The following is a 19,744-nucleotide window of genomic DNA, read 5'->3' on the forward strand; positions in this document are numbered from 1 at the left end:
TTAGTTTAATGTAGCCGAGTTGGATCTTTTCGGTTTGAACGGCAGTTTTTAAAAATAATTTCCACGTAACTAAACACTTTTAAACTTCGTATACTGGTAGAATGTGTTTATAAAACATCTTTTTCTCTTGGCTTTATTGAGAAAATTCTATAGTTTGTAACATATTTGTTGTTTTTTTTCTGCAATTTCAACCAATCAATGACTTCTATTGAGGTGAAAACATTCTGTGCCGTATGAATATGTCCCTCGTTTAAGAAACATTGGGTTTATTTACATTTCTGAAGAAAAAAGATACCATTCCTCCCACCCCTAACCCTAAAACAGATTGAAATGCAATAGATCGATACTAGGGTCATAATTATGAGTGACAATTTCATATGACATTGCTAGATAAAACAGCCGTTCAAACCGAAAAGATCCGCCGAGTTGATTATTTCAATTGGTATGAAATTAAATAAATGACAAAGGAACAGGAAATTGGAAACCAACTACATTTTATCAGAAGAAACACTTTGGGGTTTTTACTGCACTGTTTCTTCCCGTTAATCTGTAATTTCTTCAAAGATCTTGAAAGTTACATTTTCCAATCTTGATCAGGAATTCCCTAATATTTTGGTAGGACTCTTTGGAGAAAAGTAAAAGGTATCCACATAAGAAAATGTCAGGAAACGAGGGGTAAAGTCAAGCTGGAAAATTTGTTAAAATATGGGTTAAGAAAAAAACAAAGTAACTACTAACTTCAGTATACGTCAGATTCTTTTATGGAATATGGATTGTGCTTGGCTGAATTGTGTAAAGAAGTCCTGTGTATTTGCAGATATGTTGTAATAATCACACCTTTCTTAAGGACATTATCAGCTGAGCGAAATGACTTCAGATAGAGAAACCGTACCATAGTGTCTCCACTCACTGGGATTTTATCTCACAGATGCCACAAAGTTACAAGTGTTAACCTTTCATCTTTAGTATCTTGTATTTGTAAAATTGTCTTTTATTGCTAATTGTACAAATTATCCTATCGATAGAATAAATTATTATATCACAAGGAAAAGAAAAGTAGTTGAACTTATTTTTACAGATGTTGGATAACTTCAAATGATGTTTTTAATTATTTAGTCTGAAAAGAGGTAATAAAGTCTAAAAGAAAAGGAGAGCATTGTACTTCTGTCCCAGCTCTGTCTTGGCTTTTCCTCTTTCCATAACAGATAAAACCCAACACATCTTTCTCCTCAATAAATTTGGGATCTTATGCCCATGTGAGAAAAAATAGATGAGCTTCAGTAAAGAGACACTACATAGAATGAGGCTGATATAGTTAATCAGTATAAGCATTTGTATGTCATTAGCAGGAGTGAACCATGTGTGTGTGGTGAGAGATAAGCACTTAACACATTGTTTGGGAAAGAAAAATTGGAGAAGTGCTTATTACAAGTTTTAAGGAATGAGACAGTAGGGATCTCGAGAGGAAGTCAAACAAGGGACAAATGGTTTTAGATGAAAGACAGTGTACAATAAATAAGTTTATAGGTTGTATAACCGATGTGGTAAATGCTGAAGAGGTAAATGTTTAGATTGGAAGAAGTTCTGAACAGTTCAACTTTACGATATATACATAATTTAATTTTTCCTTTTCTTCTCTCCATTTTGTTCATGAGATGCATGTTACCCTTCATGAAAATTAGTATGTCAAAGTTTTCATCAGACAAGATGATCTGTTGGCCCTCAAGATGTCCTTGCCCATAGAGAACAAACACCCCACTGAAGCACTGGAGGGGTTGCTGTGTTGAACTTGATGAACAAGTCCACCAACACTTACTCACCCAAGAAGGCAGCATCTGTCAGCAAGTCCTTGAAGTTGGTCTCCGACCGGGTTTTGACCAGATGCTGGGCCTTGTCTTTGAGTGACCTGTGGCTCTTGCTGCTCTCTTTTGGATGGGTAACATCACTGAAGAAGTCATCCTCCTTCTCTTTGTTGTTGCTGCTCACTTCATCAGACTGCTGCCTCATGGCCTCATCGACCTTACCCTCCATGTTTTTCCTCACCTTGGCGACCTTGATGTTGTCGTACTTATCCAACCAGATGAAGCGAAACTTGTGGGTGGAAGGCAGCAGCCAGCTGGTATTCCTCATCCTCCAGGAGGGTCCCAACGGAAGTCAACTCAAAAAGTTAAATATAACGCAAGTTAATTAGTCCGATAATGATTTCCAAAGTTATCTTAAAAGTAAAATCGTTAATGAAAATATCAACTTTGCTGATTAACGATTTAGTGCCCAGATTTGCCACCTCATCAGAACAGGATTCGAACTGAGAACGTAGAAAGTCAAAATTGCTTTATAGCCTACATTACTATCATTCCACGGTCTTCTTGATTTGTCAGGACTATTCCAACTGACATGTGACACAGAATCAATAATTTATAGCATGGGCATTACGCTTGTCGCTCACCATCCCAGTCTCTGGTCACAGATGAGATTTTATCTCTCTCTGATCTTTCTCCTGCTGCTAAAATGGTATTTTTTTATTGAAAGTGGCTAGTTTTCATTCAGGTGCTCGCTTCTCGACATCTTGTCAAGCATACTGTACTGACCACTTCGCTCTTGCACTATCACTTCCTCTCCAAAACGTCGACCTTCTGGAATTACTCCCCGGTACACATTTTATTTAGCAATCATTAAGTTGCATCCTTTCAAAAGGAGCAACAATCACATCAGTTTCACTGGTCTCAAAGAGTTTGTGAACAACATAGACACAACCCATTCTTCCAGATCAAAAGAAAACAAAAAAAACAACAACAAAAATAATGTTCTATTCTCGACATTACAATACTGATTATAAGACATGCAATCCCCCTGATTTAGCGGTTCTTCGGCAAGACAATTCAATAGAATATGTACCAGGCTTTAAAAAGTTATGGGGTCGATTCATTCGACTAAACCCTTCAAGGTACTGCTTCAGCATGGTCGCAGTCTAATGAATGAAACATAAAAAAATCTAAAGACTTTTTTGTGACGTCAGTATTGTACAGTTAAATGTGTTTGGGGTTAAGCTGTCAGAATTCTTAGAGCGCCGGAAAAATGTCTTGCAGCATCTGTTCCGTCACTTTACCTTTTGAGTTTGGCCCTACGAGGTTAATTTTGCTTTTCATGATCGATAAAATAAAGTAGCAGCTGAGTTCTGGAGTCAATGGTATCGACAACCCCACCCCCAAATTGCTGGTTTTGTGACTAAATTTAAAAAAAACAACATTATTACAATTGCAGCGTGGAAGGTGTTTATAAGCCATTTAAAAACACCTCCCACTCTGCAATTGCTTTTGTTTCAGCACATGATCTCAGCTCAGGTCACTTGCTATGCAGGTACATATCCGTAAACATTATTACGTTTATTTAGTGTGATGAGAAAGCATTATTATTTAATGACAAACAATAACTGTTTAGAGCAGGGGTTCTCAGCCATTTTTTTTTATCTATGGACCCAATGATTACTATTTTATTCTGGTGGACACCTATAGCCATTCGATGGTTAAAAACTAGTTCTATAGGAACTTCTTTCAAAATTCGTATTTTGTTTTTCACACATTAACTTATATAGGATGAACTGTGTAAACTGCTAAAGAAACCTAGCTGTTTCTTGCAATGCATACATCGAAAGCAAGTATTGGAAAAAATGCCTCGAGAATTTATTCCATCGCAGTCAACTATGCCTTTCATCCATTGTAGAGCTGAGTATATACAATAAACAACCAGTAAATTACTGATGTTGATGATACTGGCTAACCTTATTTACACAAAACTGCTGACCTTGTATTTAAATCAGAAACAAATATTAATTAGCCAGAACAGCAGCACGTATGACTCGCTCTCAGATGGGTGAGACCGATGCGGTTGATGCAGTTCGAACTTTTCTGTAGATTCTGACTAGATGGTTTAGTAAAAAGTGGTCTAATATATTCAAATGGCTTCAGCTCCATTTAATTTCATTTAATAAAAGTCAATGTATGCTTAGAAAAACAGTACCCAAGAAATAGTTAGGTAACATTCATAGAAAAATTCCACGGTAACGACATTGAATGAAATAAATAGAAGATCGAACGAAGGGAGATAACCTTGCTTAAAATGTTTCACTTCCTCTTCCTACTACTCTTCCTCCTCCACACTGCCGCATAAAAGCGAAAATGGCTTCTGATTCAAGCGATGGTCGTGTACAGAAAATGGAAGTGGATTACTCATCCACCGTCGATGAAAAAGTACCAAAATGTGAAAAAATGGCCAAGGTAAAAAAAGAAGAAAAATATAAAATCATTATTGTTGATGAAACTTTTATCTTATCGTTGTTTTTACTCCTCTGCAAACCCGTGAACGTTGTACGTTAAGAGTTATCTTCCGATTTTAATGTAATATAGCAAAATGCTTTGTCATACTTATGCTCCAAACAACGATACATTCTTTCTATTCTATATTTATAGATGTATAAATGCTAGTGTAGACATGAATAATAAAATAAATAGATATAAAATCATGTGCCTTCCATGCAAAAAATTTACTTGTTTTATCATCTAAAGATTCTTCCCTCGCCTTTTCTGTAAAGTATTCTAAAAATCATTAACCAGCGATAGACAGACTAGGTTGTAAAATTGCCGGTGAATTGAATATAATCTGATATTCGATTCCTGGTTGTGTAATTGTAATCACATCACATGGGTTATTAAAATGAATTATTGGTTCTTCTATAAATATGGGGTCTTGTAGTCACGTAAGACTAGTTTGCTGTTTAACTCCAGTTCAGAACCGACCGCTTACCATCCCATTTTGTATCTATGAAAGTGTATCTGTGGCTATGTTATACAATGTAACGGTAGTCTTGTATAATCTGCGTCTCTGTTACAGGAATTAAAAAGAAGAAAGAAAAAAAAACCCTCTTTAATAGGTGCAAAGTATCCGTCCCTCTTTTTTTTCACAGGAAGGGTGCAGTATGAAGTAGATTTTGCCAATATTGTAGCAAGTTGAGTAAACTACGAATAGACATGCATGTCTTTGTAAACATCAAAAAAGAAGGCATTCTTTCGATATAACTCGACAAAATCAAAACATTTCACTTTGGGTATTTCCGTGGTTTGTGGAGTATAGATATAACGAAATTATGCCAGCAGTGTCTCATTGTAAACTTGAAGAAAAAATGCCTTTCATATTTATTCTTAACTCTTTCATGTGTATGTAAAATCTGCAAATTTCCAAGCAGAAAACAGAATCGAACTGTCATTTGCTTCCACGGAAATACCCGAAGTGAAATGTTTTGGTTTTGTCGAGTTATATCTAAAGAATGCCAAAAAGAAAAAATCTTGTTCGTGTTGTTTAGGTCCAAGCCAGTCCTAGTCGAGAAAGTCTGTAATCAAAAGCTTTCCAGTTGTGACCATCTGTCTATTTTTTAGACACTTTATCTCAGACCACATAATCCAGTATATTTCCTTTCGTTTAAGGTGGTGATATTTGGTTGCTATATGTAGGAGATCGAACGACTATATAAAAGTCCCATTGTTGTAAATGTAATGATGAAATGAACATGTAAATATTTTTTGTTCTGCTATTTCCCTTTTGTACTAGTATTCTTAGTAAATTGTAATGTGACCTTTTACTATTTTTTCAGCAAGGAAATCTGACTGAGGCCATAGATATGTTATTGTCTTTAGAGAAACAAACTCGAACTGTAAGTAATTCCGTTCCTAAAAATTCTTTTTAACAAAATATAATACAACTTTTGTCTGTAGCAGTAGGTCCTCTCTCTCTCACTCACACACACACACACACACAGAGGTATTGCTGACCGGTTGAGAAATTTGCTTCATAATCACGTGGTTTTGAGTTTAGTTCCATTGTGTAGCATCGTGAGAAAATGTCTTCTGCTATAGCTCCAGGTTGACTAAAGCCTTCTGAGTTGATTTTGGAGGTGGAAAATGAAATAAGACCATCGTGTGTCTGTGTAACTTTATTTCTTTGTACTAGCTGTAAAGAAGCATTGTCATCTTACAAGTAGTGTCATTTGTTTGCAGTCTTCAATGAAAACATATCTAGCCATTGTGCTGTTCATGTTCAAAGTAATAGAGGAAATATTACCTTGCTTGGAAACAGTTTGGTGTTGGCATCTAGCTGCAGAAAATCCACCTCAACAAATTTCAAGTGACTCCTACAAGTAAGCAAAAGTTGATGCTAAAACAGTAATGATGGTATGAATAAATATACACATATGTGCATGCTTTATACAGATGTAAACACATCATCATAATTTAATGTCTGTTTTCCGTGCTAGCACAGGTTGGATGGTTCGACCGGGGTCGGGGAAGCCAGGAGGCTGCACCAGGCTTCAGTCTAATCTGCTAGTGTTTCTACAGTTGGATGCCCTTCCTAATGCCAACCACTCTGTGAGTGTAGTGGGTGATTTTTACGTGCCAGGGGAGGCTGGCAGTGACCACGATCGGTTGGTGCTTTTAACTTGCTCGTCTTTATATGCAATGCTAGTCATATTATATAAAATTTCAAATTACATGATGAGTGCTGTTCCATATGACTTTAGCAGGAATCTGAAGTACATTTTTTTCTTATAGCATTATAGGAAACTTTTGTGATTTTCATTTGGTGCTGTATTCAATGAATTTGAAATGCTTCTTCAAATATGTCATTACAGCTACACATACCTTAGAGAGCAGGGAATATACATTTACGAAATTTGAAAATATATATATTAGTTGCCATATACTTTATATTAAGTTACTATGTATTGCATATTTTAGTAATTTACATGCAAACATTCATGCAAAGGTGTTTGAATGTAATTGTGATTGACTATAAATATGTTTGTCTCTGTGTGCTTACATACGAGTGTCTGTGTTTCTCAAAGTAATCAAATCTAAATATTTATTTTATCTTTCATTCACCAAGGGTGCTGATACTCACTCAACCAGTAGGATTTTGGTAGCCATAGTGAAGCTTTGCTTTGATGCATCTAACTGGGGACTACTTAATGAACACATTGTGCTACTTACCAAGAAGCGTGGACAAATCAAACAGGTAAGCAGATAAAATCATTATGAAGAGGTTATAATGTCAGAAATGATAGAAGGCCAGAATAAATGCTTCACAGTATTTGGTTTAATCTCTGTTTCAAGTTCAAATCCTGCTAAAATCATCTTTACTTTTTAACCTTCCTCCAGTCAAGGACTGGTGTTCAATTTAATTGAATAACATCCCGCTTTATTTGTCGTCTTGTTAGAAATATTATTTTTGTTAAAAGTGATAACAAGGTGAAATAATGGAACACTGAACAAATAACTTGTAATATTTACTATGAGTTCTAAGTTAATGAGCTAGCAGGATCATTAGCATACTGGACAAAATACTTAACATTTCATCCATCTTTGTGTTCTGAGTTCAAACTTCATTAAGGTTGCCTTTGTCTTTCATTCTCTCAGGGTTGATAAAATAAGAACCAGTAGATCACTGGGGTTGATGTAATCGACTAACCCTCTTCCCCTAAATAGCTAGCCTTGTGCCAAAATTTGAAACCAATATTTACTCTAAGTTCTGAGATTAAATCCTTTTGGGTCAATAAAATATATACCTTGTATGTAATGAAGTTGATTTAATTTGTGTATTCCATTGCAAGAAACTATTAGTATTGTCTTTCAGTTTATTTATGTATCTGTTCAGTTTTACATATCTTAATGGACTGTTATAATCAATTTTGGGTTGTGGTTGAATTCTTACAGCATATATATATATATATATATATATATATATATGTGTGTGTGTATATAGAGAAAGGGTGTTAGTGTGTCATTTAAAGATGCTCATTTCTGAAAGTCTGTCATTTAAGTTTTTTTTTTTTCCTTCTATGGCAGAATATTCCTAAGGATATAAGTTCTTCTAAAAGAACTATTTTCTTCAATTGGGTTGTTCTATTGTAGTTCTATTTTTCATACCCAGTGCCCTTATTAATGATCCTTATTATCATTCTTATTGTTGAATAGGGCAGTGGATTGACAGGATCTTAAAAGTGATATTTAGTTACATCTCATAATCTGAGTTCAAATCTTGCCAAGATAAATTTTGCCTTTCGTCTTTTTAAGGTCAATAAAGTACCAGTCATGTACTGGAGCTAATGGCATCGACCTAATCCTTGCCACCAAAAATTTCAGGTCTTGAATCTATATAAGAATCAATTCTTAGTGAGTATTAGATGAAATTCTTTGTGGTTTTCAGTTTGATCATTTTTACATTTAGTTCAAATCCCACTGAAGTCAACTTTGCATTTTATTCTCCTGGTGTTCATAAGTTCCAGTTAAATACTGAGTTGATTTAACTATGCCCACTTCCAAAATTTGTTGATTTAGCGCCTGTTATAACAATCATCATTTAATGTCCAGTTTTCCATACTGGCATGGGTTGGATGAGTTGGCAGGGGCTGCAAGCCAGAGAGCTGCACCAGGCTGTTTTGGCTTGGTTTTTATGGCTGGATGCCTTTCCTGACACTATTTTACAGTGTGTACTGGGGGCTTTTTTTATATGGCACCATTGTTATTATTAATGAGTTGGTAGAAGCAGTGTTGGATCAGAAACTCTTACAAAATTGCCCTTTTTTGTGTAAATTATAATAATAATTTTTCATATTTATTTGAAAACAGGCTGTAACAAAAATGATTCAAGAAGCTTGTACCTATGTTGAGAAAACTCCTAACCAAGAAGAGAAACTAAAGTTGATTGATACCCTTAGAACTGTAACTGCTGGTAAGGTGAGTAACTATTGTTTTTGTATTTCCACCTTCTACTTATTTTTCCACCTCACAATCCCCACAGATCGTTTTGAAATAGTCAAAATAATTTCACAAAACTGGTTACTTTGAACTTTTGCTATGAACAGGTAAGTTGTTACGATGTGAATCTTTGACCAGAAAGATTGACAGCTCATAATCCTATTCACTGTTAGTGAACTAACTGGATAAAAAATGTTCTTGTGGATCTGGCATGGTTTGTCAGCTCTTAGGGCTTGAATCTAAATTTATTGCAAGTGTTCCATTGTTGTTATTTATTCTCAGGTCAGCTTTAATTGAATACTTCTATGATCAAAGGCTTTTTTTTTCTCTTTGTGTATTTTGTGTGTCTATTTTGGACTACATTGTCTAGTGTTTTATACTTTTTAAGGGAGTAAGATGTAATTTAAAGAAGATTTGGCTGCTATTTCTAGCAGGTTGAGTGACCGAATTTATACCCTATTTTTATATAACTTTCACTTGTGTTACTTCAGATTTATGTTGAGATTGAGAGAGCTCGCCTTACTCGTATCTTAGCCAAAATCAAAGAAGATGAAAACAACATAAGTGAGGCTGCCAACATATTACAAGAACTCCAGGTAATGATAATTCCTTTCTTCTCTTTTATGTGTTTATTTTATCTTAGATATATTATTTGGTCTGCTCTCCACTGACAACCAAATAATAGTAGTATATAGAATTCAGTACTGATTAATTTTGAGTGTACCTAAATCATTAATGAGGTAAGCAGTATTCAGTTAAAACCAATTTATTACTATTCATCTTCACTAATTATGTTGAGGATATGACCATCATCATCATCATCATCGTTTAACGTCCGCTTTCCATGCTGGCATGGGTTGGATGGTTTGACTGAGGACTGGCAAACCAGTTGGCTGCACCAGACTCCAATCTGATCTGGCAGAGTTTCTACAGCTGGATGATTTTCCCAATGCCAACCACTCTGAGAGTGTAGTGGATGCTTTTACATTTCCTTTACATCAATGGCTATTGACTTTTGTTCCTCGGTCATTTATTCCTTATTCCCTTGCAAAGATATATTAGATATTCTTTATATATTAAAGTTTGTGTTACTACTAAAATGATATCTTTAAGACAGCATATTAGTGCTAATATTATGCTAGGAGAAGGTAGTAAGCTGGCAGAATTGTCAGCCTGCTTGGTGGAGTGCTTAGCAGAATTTCGTTTGTCTTTATATTCTGAGTTCAAATTCTGCCAGGATCAATTTAGCCTTTCATCCTTTCAGGGTTGAAAAAATAAGTACTGGTACTTATTTTATTGACAGAGCCCCTCCCCCAAACCTGCTGGCCTTCTTCCAAAATTGGAAACAAATTTACTAGGGGTATACCAGTAATATGCTGTGTTCAGGTCAATTGGTTTTTTTTTTTATATATATATGTTGTCTGAAGAAGTATTATTAATTGACAAAACTGCCCAGAATTCAAACAATGATTTTTTTTTTTGTTTTCTTTTCAATTATTTCCAGGTTGAAACTTTTGGTTCCATGGACAAAAAGGAGAAAGTGGAATTTATTTTGGAACAGATGAGGTTGTGTTTGGCCAAGAAGGATTACATTCGCACCCAGATCATCAGTAAAAAGATCAGCACCAAATTCTTTGAGGAAAAAGACACTACAGTATGTGAGATCTCATCCATTGCTACTAAATTTTTCCCCTTGAATGACGATGACTTCTGTTGTTGTTTAGCCCCAGTTCAACCTTGATTGTGCAGACTTAAGAAATATATCATTCAAACCATGACCATCATGTTCTTTTGTATATCTAAAACCACTTTGTCCAGTGTAACCTTTTTTAAGGTAGTAGGTGTGATCTGAGTGCTATGTCTAGCAGGATACGTTACAGCATAGAGGTACTTCAATGGCTTGTACTGCTGTTATTTCTATTTCACTCTGTTACAATAATTTCTCCATGTATTTACATTTCTTGATTTGGAGAAGTCCTTGTAATCTGGTGGTGGTTAAGGAAATTGGGAATATAATCCATGTACAGATGCACAGTCAGCAATTAATTTAACAAATTTATCTTGCAATTAGGAGTTTATCAGGATCCAATTCTTAGCTTTCACCTGTTTATTTTAGTCCTCCAACCAGTAAGAGAATAGTTATAGACTGGAGGACTATAATAAATATTTTGATACTATTTAAAATGTGATCACCTTTTCTTGTTGATCTGTATTCACTTCATCTAGAAATTTTTTGTATATGTTGCATTACAAGATTTTTCATATCAAAGACTCTGAATTTCATTTCATTCCGTGAAGAAATTTTTCCTTACTGGATATTAGCTTTTTCATAAGATAAGAGTTCTTCCTTAGCAGAGACTGTCTCTTCTTCTCAAGAGGTGTAACCCACCTTATATTCCTATAGCTTTATACATAATACACCTCTTTTCTGAATATGCTGACAGCTTAGTTCTTACAAACTGAATTTATTGAACATTTAAAAAGAAATTCCAAACCAAGAATTAAAAAGCTTCAAAGTAAACTTTGCAAAGATGAAAGTTTTACTAAGAAAGAAGACAGAAAAACAGTAGGTTCAAATTCTATACAGTGTGGCTGGTGTGGAATGACCAGCAGATTGATAGAGAAAAGAGACTTTGTATGTGATAGATGCATAGAAGTGGTCAATAGGAAGAATATATATAAAATAGATACCTTCAAATGTTTGGAAGACTTACTAGAAATAGTCGATAGCTCTTGCTACCTAAGTGATCTAATTAGTCGTATAGGTTTGAGTTCCAAAATCACAGTAACCAGAAGAAGAATTAGTTGAAGCTGTTACTTCTACTGGCAACAACTGATTTTTCTCTCTGAAGGGAAGTTTATATAATGTTTGTGTACAAAGTGCAATACTTCATGGTAGCAAAATATAGGCCTTCAATGCAGAAAAGTAGCAAAGACCAGAAAGAAATGAAGTACTCTGATCTTGTTAGTGTGCATGAATGATAAAGTACTAATGATCTAAAAGGAAACCTTAATTTAAGAAGAATCAGAAATGTTATTTGAATCCCGTTAGTTTCATTTTTGTTCACAGCTATTTTGTTGTAATCAATACCATATTTATCCAATATTTATATATAATTATTACACAAACACACACACACTCAAACCCATTCATCTCAGGGTCTTGAATTGAGAAATTCTTATACCTAAACATGTATATTTATATAATTAATTATTTTTATTTCATTGACAGGATCTAAAGCTGAAATACTACCAGTTGATGATAGAACTTGATGAACACGAGGGATCATACCTTGCCATCTGTAAGCATTACCGAGCAGTTTATGACACCTCTGCCATCCAAGAGGACAAAGAGAAAATGGCATCGGTGAGAACGCACTGGCCTTTCTTTTTTTTTTTTTTGTCAGTATTACTGTGGTGTGATATGCTATACCTGATGCTAGCTAATCAACTTTCTGTACTCTGAATTTGGTAATGTTAAATAACCCACTTGTTTGTCCATAAAAGATCATGGTTTTTCATTCTTCATAGTAACACGTTGTTTGTAATTTACCCCCTGACTGGCTCCTGTGCCAATCTTGACTATTAATTCTGCCATGAAGGGAAACCATTGGGCTGGCAGATTTCCAAGATATACCCCTCCCCCCCAAGATCATCACAGATCCTTCTCTATATTCAACAGTTGGAAGAAGGCAGTCTGGATCAAATGCTTTTGGCTCTCTCCACACATATACGCGGCTGGTGGACGGAAATAAGGTAAAGGATGTCTCGTCCAAGAAAATATTATTCTTCCACTGCACTAGGGACCAATTCTGTAGGTTTTTACTCCACTCTAAACACTTTGCAATGTTTGTTTTTAAAAGTAGTGGTTTTCTGATTGCAGCCCTCCCATGAAATCTGGCTTTGTGCAGCTACTGGTGAACAGTTTTTGTGGAAACTGAGTTCTCAAGGTGGTCGTTAATCTCTGCAGTAATTTTGGGAGTTGTACTTTATCAAATTACTGAAGACTGAGTTTTTTTGTCATGTCTTTCAATAATGTCACTAATTCTTCTCAGGCTTCTTTTTGTGTGACTTTTTCTGAGTTAGATGTTATTTTTGTACTTTTACACATCTTTGATAGTATATGAAAATAGGAATCAGATACATAGTTGCCTGCAAAACTTTTTAGATAACAAAGGAAGAATCAGGATAATTAGAATTTTTAACTGTATTTTTTTTTTCTTAAAATTTCAGGCCTTGAAATGTGTTATACTTTACCTTATTTTGGCTCCATATGACAATGAACAGTCAGATTTACTTCATAGAATTGGAGAGGAGAAGAATCTTAGTGAAATTTCTAAATACAAGTAAATATATATTTGGTTTTTGATTTTGAACAGTTTGCTTTGCTTTCTCATTTTCTGATCATCTCTCTTTCTTTCTCATTCACCCAGAAGATAAATATACAAACACATTAATTTTATGACCTGACTTTATACTTCTCCTTTTTGCTTTTATAGAGAGCTGCATAGTTTGTTTACAACAAGTGAACTTATTTACTGGAAACAGTTGTGTGCTGATTTTGAAACTGAATTGAAAGAAGGTTCTAAAGATTGTCCAGCTACACATGTTTTTGATGTTAACTCTCCTGCTTCCAAAAAAAGATGGCAGGATCTGAAAAATCGAGTTGTAGAACATGTAAGTACTGTAGTTTTTTTCCATATTTTTCTCTTAATTATTAATGTAGCAATTGAGAAAAATCAATGAGTGCTCTGTTGTATGTGCAAAGTCCAAGTACAGTTAAATTAAGTGGCTGTATATTAAATATTTATCTTTGTCTGCAATAGAGATAGCTGTACATGTGTGTTGGTTGAAAAAGTGCTGTGATACAACAATAGAAATAGATTGAGAAAGATTTTTGAAGAAATAGTTAAGGATAATCCATTCACAATTGTTGGGAGTGTAATGCAAAGTCCTTTAAACCATTATAATGGTTTATATTTATCTGCTGAAATTAGCATAAATTGATAGGTAAAGATTATGACAAAGTGATAGAATGTGAGACTTGCAAATGTACCATCTTTTTTATTTGAAAGAAGGGACTGTGCTTATGGCTGATGCTTCTCTTGAACAGTTGCAAGTTGAAGGTTGGAGAAAATGTTCAGGGAGGGTATTTCAGAGGGCCAATGTTTTGGAAGTGAAGTCCTTGAAGAGTGGCTTGTATGTAGTCTTGGAGAGGAGGTCAATATTATTGACAAGAGTAGGAGAGATGTGTGAGTTCGTATTTGAGTGGAAGTTGCATGAAATCACCTAGCACTGAGGAGCTGAAGTACTTTCTGTTCAGTATTTTCTGGCTTTAAAGAGGAAGGCTCCTGTTTGTGATATAATTTTGGCTGTATTGAGGCCATGTGTTTGCCAGGAGAGATCTTCAGTAATGTCAAGGTCTGGTATTTGAAGCCAACTTCAGGTGCCTAGTTTTATGTTGATTGAGGGTAGGATAGAGATTAGTGATTGTGTCTTGGTACTTTTGAAGGAGACAAAACTGAGTCAAACCCTGAGGTAACCAGAAGTTATAGAATGGGGATCTGCAAGAGCTTCAGCAGTTGATGCTACAATGATGCAATCTGACATGAACCTACTGATCTAAATGATGAGACACATGGATTCTAGAAATGGATAGTTTACTTGTGTGTCAAATGGGATGATTAGGAGGTAATGGGAAAGTGCAGATAGCTGACTCAATAAGATATTGAATAATTAACCAAGAAAATTAGGATTTCTACCTTATCACTAGCATTGTGCTGTGTCTATAACCAAGATCCAAAATTCTCTGAACAGGTCCTTTATAATGGTACAATTCATTGTTGAAAGTAATTACAATGTAAAATTAATGACTAGTTTTTATTGCTGAGTTGACTTGTGGGAAAATTATCTTATCTGTTGACTGACAGTATATTCAAGTGATTTAACTTATTTTCTAAACATTACTGAAACCACAGAAAGTGGAGTGCATAGAGAAACAAATAAAATATTTGAAATTGAATGTCATTTTCTTTTTTTTTTTTCTTTTCTTTTGTAGAATATTCGTGTGATGGCAAAATATTATACCAGGGTACGAATGAATAGGATGGCCCAACTGCTTGATCTCTCAGAAGATGTAAGTACAATAGTTTAATATAGACACGAATTGGGAAGAATGCGTGTATTTGTAGACAAGAGCTATGTGTACAGAAGAGGAGAGAGAATGTGTTTATATACTATATGAAGTCACTGTTTGTGGCTAGTCTGAACATGAAAAAAAAGTTTGCAGTGAAATGTACTTAGTACTTAGAGTTTTTTGACTGGAGCAGTACCTCTAAGATTTTTCCTAACTAAAAAAAATTTTAAGTAATGCAACGATGTCTTAACTAAGAAGGGAGATCACTCTTGAGTAAGGGAATAATCTATAGCATTGTTAGGTTCTTGTTGAATAAGAGCCTCATATATAAAGGGTGTCTCAAAAGTTACTGATGGATTTCAATTTTTAATAACTTCCTTAATTTTACAAATAAATGCATGAAATTTTGTACAATATAAAGGACATAATGGAAATTAATATGCACAAGTCAAATTTTGCGGCACCTCTACATCACACATGGAAAATGGCAGCCATTTTCGGCTTTGCATGCTCGTGCTCTTTCCAAAACTTGCACCATAACACCCTCAAGAGTTTCAGACCCCACTTCTCTGATTTCTCTATTGATGTTCTCCTTCAGTTGCACCAGGATCTCTGCTTTGTTGATGTAAACTCTCTTTCTTTCACAAGAAAAAAATCCAGGCTAGTCAAGGTGACATTGCTGTAGTGGGAGATTATTCTCTCTCCAAAACACTGCCATAGCAACTGATCTGTTTCTCTTGCAGTATGAGCAGTTGCCCCGTCTTGCTGGAACCATGTGTGAGGTCTACTTTGAATGGCTTTCACATTTCTCCAGACTTGACTAGCCTGGATCTTTTCTTGTAGGGATACCTGAAAGAGACGATTTGCATCAACAAACTGGAGACCCTGATGCAACTGACGGAAAGCATCAATAGAGAAATCAGAAGTGGGGTCTGAAACTCTTGATGTTATGGTGCAAGTTTTGGAAAGAGCACAGGTGGGCAAAGTTGAAAATGGCTGCTATTTAAGCGATGTCATTTTCCACATGTAAAGTAGTGGTGTTGCAAAATTTGACTTGTGCATTTTTATTTCCATTATGTCCTTTATATTGTATCAAAATTTCATGCATTTATTTGTAAAGTTAAGGAAGTTATTAAAAACTGAAACCCATCAGTGACTTTTGGGACACCCAGTATTATATTATCCTCTGGGTAATAATTTAAAGATGTCAAAGCTGTACACATTGTATTGAACTTGCTGTTGCTGACCCAACTCTAGACTAAGACACAAGTTAAAAAGTAAAATCTTACAATACCTCACAATAGTAAGTTATATTTCTCATTGCAATATTTTAGTTCAACACTGCAAAGCATCAAACTGTCAGTAATACAGTACTTCTATGGTTTGTGCTATGGAACAAGAGATAAGCACTTTTGAAATTCAGATTCCTAATTTTGATTCTTAGTTACTCTTTATGAAATGCCTTACATTAAGATAATAGTGATATATAGATAAATTTAATCAAGTTAATATCGTGGAACTTTTTGTATTTTGATATCTGCAAGGAAATAATGGTAAGAAAAATTTTTCAGATAGGAAACAATTCTATCAGCATAAATTCAAAATTCTGTTAAATCCATTCTGTTGTGTAACTGAGCAAAACATATCATTGTGCTTGCTTCACTCTTACTTCACAGTTCACCATTTGTTAGGATGGAAAACTGATTGCAAAACAGAAGAAAGTTTGAGCAATGGGTTGAGTATGGACTATGGGGAAAATGTACAACATGGTTAATGGCAATGAGATTTTGACAGACAGATGTACTTGCATTACCATTTTCTTTGACAGTTTAGTCAACTTCTTTAGTTGAACCTATACACTCAACTGGTGCCATCTACCATCATCTGTTACTAGTCAGATCAGTTCTGATTTGAAATTCATCTGTAAAGCTGTTAGGTGTTTTGTCTTCTGATCAGTACCTGCTCAGCTTTGATGATCAGTAGCTGTATCTTTAGTCAACCATTAGGGTATTGTCATCAAATGGAAAATCAAAATGCATCAATCGGTTAATACTTTGTGGTCAAGGTAAAATGGGTGAATTTAAGTGGATCAGTTGAAAAGTTTAGATTAGCGGAGTAAAGATAAATGTAAAAGAGACAGCAGAAGTATATAATCTCTTCATAGCCTAAAGGATGTAGAGTTTCCATGAGTTAAGACTCGTTTGTGAAACTTTTGGCGATTGGGCATTGGAAAGAAGCCATAAAAATGAAAAATTGATTCAGTTTTAAATAGTGACATTCAAGTTGGTTTTAGATATATATTGTCCTTTCTGAGGTAGATGGTTTTCCAGGGTTTTTTAATTTTTAAAAATCTTGTTTTACAGACTGTGAACATATATTGAAGCAACAGATTTGATGAAGAAATATTCTGAAAGGCCTTTAATATTAAAGAATCATAAGTTATTACTGGATGGGGTGTGTTAGCAAAATCAGTCTTTGACAAAATGCCTTGTATTTCTTCTGGCTCATTATGTTCTGAGTTTATTTTTAAGGTCAGCTGAGCCTTTCATTTGTTCGTGGGCAATAAAATAAATTGCTGGTTTAGTACTGGGTTGATTTCACTGAGTAATCCATTCCCCTTGAATTGCTGGTCTTATGCCTATTAGTTTAATTGTATTTTATTTTCTTCACAGGAAACTGAAGAATTTTTGTCCAATCTAGTAGTCAACAAGACGGTTCAGGCGAAAATGGACCGTCTCGATGGTATCATCAATTTCCGGCAACACAGAGATCCGAATAACATTTTAAATGACTGGTCTTCCAACATAAGTCGGTTGATGCAGTTAGTAAACAAAACTAACCATCTCATCACGAAAGAGGAGATGGTACATAAGTTGCATTGATCTACATGTTTCAACATCATTATTCGTTGGCTTCTAAGAAAAAAAAAAGAAATTCTTCAAATTTTTCATTTACTGAAAAAAAAAATATAGGGAGACAGAATGCTTGAGTGTGAAAGTCCTTAAAACATTTTTTTATGTTAAGTATGATGTTTGAATGATTTTAAAACTTATAGATTTTGAAACTGTTAAGTTTTAAAAGATAAAAAAAAAAGACAAACTTATGAATTGAAATTATAAGTTTCAATAAATCTGATCATTAAATAAATACTTGCTTTTTTCATTTCATATATTTTAAGTTTATCATTCTTCATTTGTAATTTGTCACTAGGCAGGTCCACCATTGATCACTGGCTTACCAAGCCTATTATGACTTAACTTATTACTCATTTTAGCTAGCTGATTGGACTAGAGCAACACAAAACCAGTTTTACAATCATGTGTCTGACACCATAACCACTACGTACCTCCGTCATGTATACTAGTGACACATATTGGCTGCAATCCTCCAGTATAAATTTATATTTTTTTTGTTCAGTGCCAGTGGAGTTACAAAATTGAAGGAGTACTTGCACTAGAATATTGATAAATTAATAAATCGATCTCCTCTTCCTTCTCCTCCATCATCATCACTTAACATCCATTTTCCATGCTGTCATGGGCTGGGTGGTTTGACAGAAGCTAACTAGGCAGAAGACTGCACCAGGTTTCATTGTCTGTTTTGGCAGGGTTTTGATAATGAATATTCAGTTGCTCAATCAACATCTACTGAGCTGTCTACTCATTGAATTACGACATAAATAATTTGAGTATTCCACAAACACTTGCAGCCCTTAATGTAATTTGTCTACAGCAAGAAATTTTCTCCATAACAAAACCGAGTGAATGTCTTCCTTACAGGTTTGAATATGCCCCAAACCTATTTGAACTGGTAATAGCTTTGTATTTATACTCATCACTTCTTAGCACTGCCACCCCATAATTTGTTTGCCGTGAGCTGCCAATTAGTGTTACTAGTCATTGTATAATTTCAGAAATATCAAAGGAGATAATCTCTTAGTTCATGGTGCATCCTGTCCAATTTTTTGTGGATGAAGAGAAGATAACCACTCCAAAATGCATCCTGCAGTTAGAGTGAGTGACACTGCATGCTGATTCGTGTATTTACACCTATTTGTCTACAGCGAGAAATTTTCTCCATGACAAAACCATCATCATAAGCATGTTTGAACTGATAATAACCTTGTATTTATACACACCACTGCTTAATGTAACTTAAGTAGACTCAATCTGATACAATGTGTTTTTGGAGTGCTAAGCTGTTGAGATATTTCATTCACTGAGGATTTGAATTCAATGATATTGTGGTTTAGCTTTAGGCTAACTTGGTTCCAGCTGTGGGCTTCCAGTTTTTTTGTTTGTTTTTTTCCCCACCAGCAAAATGTATGTAGGACTACACAGTTGAGAAAAATTTCTTGGTACTAAACCACAAATGTGTAGGGTGGGTTCTGGATAAGTGGTTTACACAATCACTGAGTTCTATGCTTGATTCTACTCTGCAGCACCATGTTCAAGTGCCCTTCATCACAGTGACAGGTCATCTTGTAAGTGGAATGTTGTAGTCTGGAACTGCAAAAAACCTGTTTTTCTTTCTTTTATTTTTTTGTCTTTTTTTAAAAATCTTTTTCTTGTTTCAGTCATTAGACTATGGCGATATTGGGCCTTGAAGAATTTTAGTTGAGTGAATCGATACTAGTACTTCTTTTTAAATATGGTACTTATTATGTTGGTCTCTTTTGCCAAACTGTTAAGTTATGGGGGACACAAACACACCAACACTCATTATCGAGGGGTGGTGGTGGGGACACAGATATGCACATGCACACACATTTGGGTCAAGTATTCGACTAGTTGCCTCCCACAAA

At 34.9% G+C, this 19,744-nt stretch overlaps 1 protein-coding gene across 1 annotated transcript; it reads left to right on the forward strand.

Annotated features, from left to right (window-relative positions):
• The first annotated feature begins 4,115 nt into the window (after window positions 1-4,115).
• Window positions 4,116-17,907, forward strand: LOC115209742 (26S proteasome non-ATPase regulatory subunit 12). Its single transcript, XM_029778249.2, has 11 exons — window positions 4,116-4,274; window positions 5,645-5,704; window positions 6,934-7,062; window positions 8,676-8,783; window positions 9,296-9,400; window positions 10,309-10,458; window positions 12,037-12,171; window positions 13,038-13,150; window positions 13,304-13,481; window positions 14,863-14,940; window positions 17,613-17,907. Exons 1-11 carry the CDS (start codon window positions 4,176-4,178, stop codon window positions 17,820-17,822), a joined length of 1,365 nt encoding a protein of 454 aa, XP_029634109.1. The 5' UTR covers window positions 4,116-4,175; the 3' UTR covers window positions 17,823-17,907.
• Window positions 17,908-19,744: the final 1,837 nt, after the last annotated feature.

Source organism: Octopus sinensis, linkage group LG3 (assembly GCF_006345805.1).
Source record: "Octopus sinensis linkage group LG3, ASM634580v1, whole genome shotgun sequence".
Taxonomy (NCBI): Eukaryota; Metazoa; Mollusca; class Cephalopoda; order Octopoda; family Octopodidae; genus Octopus; species Octopus sinensis.

What these genes read in the sequence shown, in the direction of transcription:
- LOC115209742 (XM_029778249.2), top strand. Translation starts at nt 4,176, where the DNA reads ATGGCTTCTGATTCAAGCGATGGTCGTGTACAGAAAATGGAAGTGGAT. An exon ending in TAGAGAAACAAACTCGAACT is followed by an intron (nt 5,705 to 6,933) that starts GTAAGTAATTCC and finishes TCATTCACCAAG; the next exon opens with GGTGCTGATACTCACTCAAC. An exon ending in AGTGAAATTTCTAAATACAA is followed by an intron (nt 13,151 to 13,303) that starts GTAAATATATAT and finishes TTGCTTTTATAG; the next exon opens with AGAGCTGCATAGTTTGTTTA.